The 9,774-nt window shown below is 47.8% G+C and overlaps 1 protein-coding gene across 1 annotated transcript; it reads left to right on the plus strand.

The window, feature by feature from the left end:
- The first annotated feature begins 7,570 nt into the window (after nt 1–7,570).
- LOC103651415 (protein trichome birefringence-like 20) lies at nt 7,571–9,442 on the plus strand. The gene is made up of 2 exons (XM_008677048.3): nt 7,571–8,338; nt 8,440–9,442. The coding sequence occupies exons 1-2, from the start codon at nt 7,904–7,906 to the stop codon at nt 9,175–9,177; spliced, it is 1,173 nt and encodes a 390-aa protein (XP_008675270.1). The 5' UTR covers nt 7,571–7,903; the 3' UTR covers nt 9,178–9,442.
- The last annotated feature ends 332 nt before the right edge of the window (nt 9,443–9,774 follow it).

A 9,774-nucleotide genomic window follows, 5' to 3' on the forward strand; every position in this document is an offset into this window, starting at 1 on the left:
GTGGTCAGGAGATATAGCAATTTTACCCAAACCTTTGACCAAACCTTGATTTCCATCCCCGAATGTAATCGCTCTTTGGGGATCTTTGTTTTTCTCATATGAGGAGAACATCCTTTTCTCCCCTGTCATGTGGTTTGTGCACCCGCTGTCGAGTATCCAACTTGAGCCCCCGGATGCATAAACCTACAAAACAAGTTTAGTTCTTGACTTTAGGTACCCAAATGGTTTTGGGTCCTTTGGCATTAGACACAAGAACTTTGGGTACCCAAACACAAGTCTTTGACCCCTTGTGCTTGCCCCCAACATATTTGGCAACTACCTTGCCGGATTTGTTAGTTAAAACATAAGATGCATCAAAAGTTTTAAATGAAAGACTATGTTCATTTGATGCACTAGGAGTTTTCTTAGGCAACTTAGCACGGGTTGGTCGCCTAGAACTAGATGTCTCACCCTTATACATAAAAGCATGATTTGGGCCAGAGTGAGACTTCCTAGAATGAATTTTCCTAATTTTGCTCTCAGGATAACCGGCAGGGTACAAAATGTAACCCTCGTTATCCTGAGGCATGGGAGCCTTGCCCTTTACAAAATTAGACAATCTTTTAGGAGGGGCACTAAGTTTGATATTGTCTCCCCTTTGGAAGCCAATGCCATCCTTAATGCCCGGGCGTCTCCCATTATAAAGCATGCTACGAGCAAATTTAAATTTCTCATTTTCTAAGTTGTGCTCGGCAATTTTAGCATCTAGTTTTGCTATATGATCATTCTGTTGTTTAATTAAAGCCATATGATCATGAATAGCATTAATATCCACATCTCTACATCTAGTACAAATAGATACATGCTCAACAATAGATGTAGAGAGTTTGCAAGAATTAAGTTCAACAATCTTAGCATGAAGAATATCATTTTTATCTCTAAGATTGGAAATGGTAGCATTGCAAACATCTAGTTCTTTAGCCTTAGCAATTAAATTTTCATTTTCTACTCTAAGGCTAGCAAGAGAAATGTTTAATTCTTCAATCCTAGCAAGCAAATCATCATTATTATCTCTAGGATTGGGAATTGAAACATTACAAACATGTGAATCAACCTTAGCATTTAAACTAGCATTTTCATGTCTAAGGTTGTCAATTATCTCATGGCAAGTGCTTAGCTCACTAGATAGTTTTTGACATTTTTCTACTTCTAGAGCGTAAGCATTTTTAACCTTAACATGTTTCTTGTTTTCCTTAATAAGACAATCCTCTTGGGAATCCAAAAGGTCATCCTTTTCATGAATAGCACTAATTAATTCATTTAATTTTTCCTTTTGTTCCATGTTAAGATTGGCAAAAAGGGTACGCAAGTTATCCTCCTCATCACTAGTATTTTCATCACTAGAGGTTTCATATTTAGTGGAGGATCTTGATTTTACCTTCTTCCTTTTGCCGTCCTTTGCCATGAGGCACTTGTGGCCGACGTTGGGGAAGAGAAGCCCTTTGGTGACGGCGATGTTGGCGGCGTCCTCGTCGTCGGAGGAGTCGCTTGAGCTTTCGTCGGAGTCCCACTCTCGACAAACATGGGCATCGCCGCCCTTCTTCTTGTAGTACTTCTTCTTCTCCTTCCTTCTCCCCTTCTTGTCGTCGCCTCGGTCACTGTCACTAGATATGGGACATTTAGCAATGAAATGACCGGGCTTACCACATTTGTAGCAAACCTTCTTGGAGCGGGACTTGTAATCTTTCCCTCTCCTTTGCTTGAGGATTTGGCGGAAGCTCTTGATGACGAGCGCCATTTCCTCATTGTCGAGCTTGGAGGCGTCTATTGGTTGTCGACTTGGTGTAGCCTCCTCCTTCTTTTCCTCCGTCGCCTTGAATGCGACGGGTTGAGCTTCGGATGTGGTGGGTTCGTCAAGCTCGTTGATCTTTCTCGAGCCTTCGATCATGCACTCAAAACTTACAAAATGCCCGATAACTTCCTCGGGGGTCATTTTAGTATATCTAGGATTACCACGAATTAATTGAACTTGAGTGGGGTTAAGGAAAATAAGGGATCTTAGAATAACCTTAACCACCTCGTGGTCGTCCCACTTTATGCTCCCGAGGTTGCGCACTTGGTTCACCAAGGTCTTGAGCCGGTTGTACATGTGTTGTGGCTCCTCTCCTTTGCGAAGCCGGAACCGACCGAGCTCCCCCTCGATCGTTTCCCGCTTGGTGATCTTGGTGAGCTCGTCTCCCTCGTGCGCGGTTTTGAGTACATCCCAAACCTCCTTGGCACTCTTCAACCCTTGTACTTTGTTATACTCCTCTCTACTTAGTGAGGCGAGGAGTATTGTTGTCGCTTGAGAGTTGAAGTGCTCGATTTGGGCCACCTCATCCTCATCATAGTCCTTATCCCCTACAGACGGTACCTGTGCACCAAACTCAACAACATCCCATATACTTTTGTGGAGTGAGGTTAGATGAAATCGCATTAAATCACTCCACCTAGCATAATCTTCACCATCAAAAGTTGGTGGTTTGCCTAATGGGACGGAAAGTAAAGGTGCATGTTTAGAAATGCGAGGGTAGGGTAGGGGGATCTTACTAAACTTCTTACGCTCTTGGCGTTTAGAAGTTACGGAGGGCGCATCGGAGTCGGAGGTCGATGTTGATGAAGTGTCGGTCTCGTAGTAGACCACTTTCCTCATCCTCTTTTGCTTGTCTCCACTTCGATGCGGCTTGTGGGAAGAAGATTTTTCCTTCTTCTCCTTGTGGTGAGAAGAAGATTTCTTCTCCTTCCCTTTGTTGGAGGAGTTCTTCTTCTTCTCCCTCCTCTTGGTGTGGGACTCTTCCGATGAAGTGCTCCCGTGGCTTGTAGTGGGCTTTTCGCCGGTCTCCATCTCCTTCTTGGCGTGATCTCCCGACATCACTTCGAGCGGTTAGGCTCTAATGAAGCACCGGGCTTTGATACCAATTGATAGTCGCCTAGAGGGGGGGTGAATAGGGCGAAACTGAAATTTACAAATATAAACACAACTACAAGCCGGGTTAGCGTTAGAAATAGAAATGAGTCCGCGAGAGAGGGTGCAAAACAAATCGCAATCAAATAACGAGTGTGACACGCGGATTTGTTTTACCGAGGTTCGGTTCTCGCAAACCTACTCCCCGTTGAGGAGGCCACAAAGGCCGGGTCTCTTTCAACCCTTCCCTCTCTCAAACGGTCCCTCGGACCGAGTGAGCTTTCTCTTCTCAATCAAACGGGAACAAACTTCCCCGCAAGGACCACCACACAATTGGTGTCTCTTGCCTTGGTTACAATTGAGTTGAACGCAAGAAAGATTGAAAGAAAGCACGATTGCAAAAGCCAAGCGACAAGAGCTACAAATAACACACGGATCACTTTCTCTCTCAAGTCACTAATCACTAATGATCTCTTTTCTCAATTGTGAAACTTGGAGAGATGGAGGCTTTGAATGTGTCTTGGAATGGATTGCTAGCTCTTGTATTGAATGTTGAAGGTTGGAATGCTTGGGTGAAGTGAATGGAGGTGGTTGGGGTTGTATTTATAGCCACCAACCACTTCCTAGCCGTTGGGCCATTCTGCTGAGCGCGGACGGTCCGCCCTCCTGGTGCGGACGGTCCGCCCCTGTAGATCAACGGCTGAAAATGCAACGGTCAGCAGTAACGGCTATATCAACGGCTATATTGCATTTAATGCGTCGTCAGATGTCAGACAGAGCCAGTCGCGGACGGTCCGGTCGTGCACCCCGGACGGTCCGCGAGGCCCCCTATAATTCATTTCTCCGAACCCGTCACCTTCGGGTTTTTCGGTTTCTTACCGACCGGACGGTCCGCGCCTGAGGCCGGACGGTCCGCGCGAGGGCTCGGACGGTCTTTGCTTTTCCGCCGGACAGTCTGTAGTGGAAACTTGTGTTTTTGCATTGGTTCTGTCCGAGGGTCATTCTTGTGTCGCGGACGGTCCGCCGCAGGGGCCCGGACGGTCCGCGCTTGGCTTGTTTTTCCAAAAAGCTTCTCCTGTCCGGAATAATCTACGGTATTCCGGACAGTCGAATTAGTTTAGTTTGTAGATCAACCTTTGGCACCTGTAGAACATACAATCTAGAGCAAACTAGTTAGTCCAATTATTTGTGTTGGGCAATTCAACCACCAAAACAATTTAGGAACTAGGTGTAAGCCTAATTCCCTTTCACTTTGGTTTGTGTTGGCATCAATCACCAAAAAGGGGGAGATTGAAAGGGAATTAGGCTTACACCTAGTCCCTAATTAATTTTGGTGGTTGAATTGCCCAACACAAATAATTGGACTAACTAGTTTGCTCTAGTGTATAAGTCATACAGGTGTAACAGGTTCACACTTAGCCAATAAAAAGATCAAATATTGGATTCAACAAAGGAGCAAAGGGTCAACCGAAGGCACCTCTGGTCTGGCGCACCGGACTGTCCGGTGTGCCACCGGACTGTGTCCGGTGCACCACCGGACATGTCCGGTGCACCAGAGGACTCCAACTCGAACTCGCCACCTTCGGGAATTTCCAGAGGCACTCGCGCTATAATTCACCGAACTGTCCGGTGTACACCGGACAGTGTCCGGTGCGCCAAGGAGGAGCGGCCTCAGGAACTCGCCAGCTTCGGGAATCTCCAACGGCTAGTCCGCTATAATTCACCGGACATGTCCGGTGTGCACCGGACTGTCCGGTGCAACTCCGGAGCAACGACTATTCGGCGCCAACGGCTACCTGCGGCGCATTTAATGTGCGCTGCGCGCGCGCAGAAGTCAGGCGCGCCCATACTGGCACACCGGACAAGGAACAGCACCGGACATCCAGGCGGGCCCACAAGTCAGAATCTCCAACGGTCAGAATCAAACGGCAGTGATGACATGGTGGGGGCACCGGACATGTCCGGTGTGCACCGGACTGTCCGGTGCGCCACCGAACAGACAGCCTCCCAACGGTCACTTTTGGTGGTTGGGGCTATAAATACCCCAACCACCCCACCATTCATGGCATTCAAGTTTTCCACTTCCCAACTACTACAAGAGCTCTAGCATTCAATTCTAGACACACCAAAGAGATCGAATCCTCTCCAAATTCCACACAACGCCATAGTGACTAGAGAGAGTGATTTGCTTGTGTTCCTTTCGAGCTCTTGCGCTTGGATTGCTTTCTTCTCTCTTGATTCTTTCATTGCGATCAAGCTCACTTGTAATTGAGGCAAGAGACACCAAACTTGTGGTGGTCCTTGTGGGAACTTTGTGTTCCAAGTGATTGAGAAGAGAAAGCTCACTCGATCCGTGGGATCGTTTGAGAGAGGGAAGGGTTGAAAGAGACCCGGCCTTTGTGGCCTCCTCAACGGGGAGTAGGTTTGCAAGAACCGAACCTCGGTAAAACAAATCCGCGTGTCACACTCTTCATTTGCTTGCGATTTGTTTTTTTTCCACCCTCTCTCTCGCGGACTCGTTTCTTTATTACTAACGCTAACCCGGCTTGTAGTTGTGTTTATATTTGTAAATTTCAGTTTCGCCCTATTCACCCCCCCCCCTCTAGGCGACTATCAGTAGGCTTCTTTCAAAGGCAGGAAGGGAATCCTTGGTTAAATCTGTGTTGACAGCGCAACTGATTTATCTTCTAACTGTTTTCCCAGCTCAGAAATGGTTACTTAAAAGGATTGACAAGATAAGAAGGATCTTCCTTTGGAAAGGAGAAAATTTGGATTCATGTAGCGGGGGTCATTGCCTGATAAATTGGGCTACAACTTGTTTGCCAAAGAATAAGGGAGGTCTTGGCATACTCGATCTAGAGCGCTTTGCAAGAGCGTTAAGGCTTAGATGGCTGTGGCTACGATGGACGAATAGAGACAAAGCATGGACTGGGTTGCAATTAACTTGTGATAAAGCAGATGTTGATCTATTTAATGCATCTACGATTGTAACAATTGGTGATGGCAAAATGGCTGATTTCTGGAGATCAAGCTGGATTCAGGGTCAGGCGCCAAAGAACATTGTGCCAACCTTATTCATGAAAGCAAAGAGGGAAAATATCTCAGTGTGCCAAGCCCTTACAAATAATCGCTGGATGCACTTTTGTTCTCCTTACACACATGAGGATGAGATAAAAGAATTCATTTCCCTCTGGCAAGGTATCAACAGCACTCATGAACTTAATGATCTCGACGATACTATTTTATGGAGGTGGACGACAGATGGGAGTTATAGTTCAAGTAGTGCATACAAAATTCAGTTCACAACGAATTTTTGTAAAATCAAAATTTCTCCTATCTGGAAAGCGAGAATTGAGCCAAAATGTCGTTTTTTCGCGTGGACCATGTTGCATAACAGAATTCTGACTGCGGACAAGCTACAAAAGCGGGGATGGCCTTGCAATCCAATTTGTTGTCTTTGCAACTTATCACAAGAAACTATGCCTCATTTAGGCAAAGACTGCTCGTTTTCTGTAGAGGTTTGGAACATGATCCTATCTTGGGCCAATCTGTTCTTTCTAAGTGGCGTTTCTAACCTCGGCTCGTTGTATGATTGGTGGAAGAGATTAAGGAACCGTTGCTGCAAGGAGTCAAAGAAGATTTTCGATGGACTCCTCATCTCTTTTTGGTGGAATATATGGTTGGAAAGAAATAACAGAATTTTTCAGAGACTTCAAAGATCTGCTATCCAGGTTACGCAATTGGTGAAAGATCAAATTGGGAGTTGCAGTGTATGTTAGATTGAGTTAGTGTATGTTTTTCTCCTTTTTGTTTTTTCTTTTGCTCCGTCTTCTGAAGACTGTTATCTAATTCTCTTCTAATATATTGAAGAGGCAAGTCTTTTGCCGCTTCCTTTAAAAAAAAAAGAGAGTGCCGTTAGAAATCGTTAACCCTACAATTTCTTTCTCGCAATGGGAGTGCCGCATTGCCGTTCTGGATTGAAAATGCACGTATCTGAACTTTTAACAGCTAGTGGAGTTAATATAGTTCAATAGTTGTTCGAACCAAAACCAAGGCAGGCGAGATGTCTACCGGCTCCCACTTGTTTCAATAATGCTATACTACAAAGAAAAATTGCAGCCGGCCTGAAATTGCAGAGTCCTCGAGGGGATAAAACTAGCGTTCGTCAACGTGAGACTCGACTCCACAGCCTCTCCCTGTTGCCAAGTTCAACTCCTCGATAAGATTAAACAAAGCATAAAACCTTATTGGCCAAAAACAACGACGCTGATCGGAGGCGATTGATAGGAACTAGGAGGAATTTTGATCTGTTAGGTATTAAAACAACTAGGAGAAATTTTGATCTGTTAGGTGATTCGATTCAATCCACGTATATTGAGATTGAACAGGCCCTAATTGTTTTTCTTGTACTCTTGCCAGTATCGCGCGTGAACTACGCTTAGATCGATCGAAGTGCAGGCAAAGCCTTGTTCGGATTTGTTTTCTTATTCTGAAGTTCTGAATTGTGACACCAGGAGAAAAAACTGATCGTGTGAAGCAATGCATGCATGACTCAGGAGGCGCACTAGTCCCAAATTACGAGCAAGGACATCGTTGAACATTCGTGGCTAGTGCAGAGATCGGATTACAATACAGCAGATAAGCGTTCGGGCATTTATAGCACTGACACCAGAACGTATTTGCCTGCATTAGAAAAATACAGAGAGCTAGAGGATTAGCTACTGCTGTAGTCTGTGGTGTCCACTGTCGAGTATTGTTTTCAACCCATCTGATCCATCGATCTGAAGAAGGTTCCCTTTTCTCCTCCATTTGCAAGCATGCAGTACTGAATTATGAATTCTTTGTGATCTCAGCTCCGATCGATCGATCAAATGTTGAACATTGGAACACGCGAGTAGCAGTATTAAACTGCCACTGATCCAGACGCTCACACTCTCCGGTGCACAGTACACAGTCTGGTGAGCGGTAGAGAGAGCAGGCATGGTTCTGTGCTTCAAGCTCCTCTTCGGCCCCACGGCCGCCATCTTCCTGTCGGCGGTCGTGATCCTCTCCTGCTTCACCAACGTGCCGCAGCTGCAGCTCAGCCTCAAATACACCGGCGAGCTCGACAGCTCCTACGTCGCGCCGGCGCCGGTGCCCAAGTGCGACATCTTCCGGGGCGAGTGGGTGCCGGACCCGGCCCCGCCGCAGTACACCAACGAGACCTGCGACTTCATCCAGGAGCACCAGAACTGCATGCTGTATGGCCGCCCGGACCTGGAGTTCCTCAAGTGGCGCTGGAAGCCGGACGGCTGCGACCTCCCGCGCTTCGACCCGCACAGGTTCCTCCAGGTCGTCGCGAACAAGTCCGTCGCCTTCGTCGGCGACTCGCTGGCCAGGAACCATATGCAGTCCCTCTTCTGCCTCTTGGCCAAGGTGCGTTACATTACTACAGCTCTTAAGTAGTTGGAGAGTTGGAAGCAGCTGGCTCATGCATGGGCATGGCATGGCGGTGCCGGTGCGCGCGGATTTCGCAGGTGGAGAAGCCCAAGGACGTGTCGGTCACGGACAGGGCGGACCCGAACATGATCCTGTACTACGAGGGCTACAACTTCACCATGTACCTCTTCTGGTCGCCGTTCCTGGTGAGGTCGGAGGAGGACGTCGCCGGCGTGTTCAAGCTGTACCTGGACGAGCCCGACAGCAGGTGGCTGTCCGTCGCGTCCCAGCTCGACTACGTGCTGCTCTCGGGGGCCAACTGGTTCACGCGCCAGTCCTACTTCTACGAGGGCGGGCAACTCGTCGGCGGCGTGTACGTCCCGCTCAACTTCACCAGCAGCCTCACCAACCAGCACTCGCACCGGATGGCGTTCCGGACGGCGCTGCGGGCGCTCGCCGGCGCCAGGTTCCGGGGCAAGGTCATCCTGCGGACGCTGTCGCCGATGTCGCACTTCGAGGGCGGGGCGTACGACGCCGGCGGGGACTGCCGGCGCACGCGGCCGTACAGGGCCGACGAGACGGCGCCGATGGGAGGGCTGGAGCTGGAGTTCTACACGTCGCAGCTGGAGGAGTTCAGGGAGGCCAAGGGCCTGGACGTTGTGCTCATGGACCCCACCGCCGCGATGCTGATGCGGCCCGACGGCCACCCCAGCCGGTACGGGCACTGGCCGGACGAGAAGCGGACGCTCTACAACGACTGCATCCACTGGTGCTTGCCAGGACCCATCGACGCATGGAACGACATGCTGCTTCACATGCTGTCACATTCTAGTTAACACAGATTACGGTGGTTTTGTTTGTGGTCATTGATTTGGTGTAGTTTAGTGTGTGTGTGTGTGTTCTTGCCTCGACGTGATGTATACAATGTCCTCTACTCCGTGCACCGTGCTGGATGGTTTACCCACTCAGCAAAGTTGCTCCATTTGTAACGCACCAATTGGAGCATTTGCAAGTTACATAAAGTTTTCTTGCAGACACTTTTTGAGCCATTTTGTTGTTGATGTATCCGTTTCGCTATCCAATGCAATGTTTCTTTCACCACCGGGAGAAAATACAGTGACAATTGGGCCTTCATTTCTCAAAATCTTAGATCTGGCGAACCGCCAGTCTTGAGTTTTTTATTCTGCCATAGGTCAGTTTTTAGCGTGAAGCTAGAAGGGCTCTGTCTCTCAAATCAAATTTACTCCTGGTTCGTTTTCGTTATGGTCCAGAACCAAGAGTTCTCTATTCATCGTCATTGAGATACTCTGATTTCTCAAAATTCTTACCTTCTCATGAATTGGGCCTTCATTTCTCAAGATCTTAGGTATGCTCCAGTCTTTATATAGTTAGGTCTACAGCTTTTTATTCTGTTAGGTATGCCCCAGTTTTGT

Source organism: Zea mays, chromosome 3 (assembly GCF_902167145.1).
Source record: "Zea mays cultivar B73 chromosome 3, Zm-B73-REFERENCE-NAM-5.0, whole genome shotgun sequence".
NCBI lineage: Eukaryota > Viridiplantae > Streptophyta > Magnoliopsida > Poales > Poaceae > Zea > Zea mays.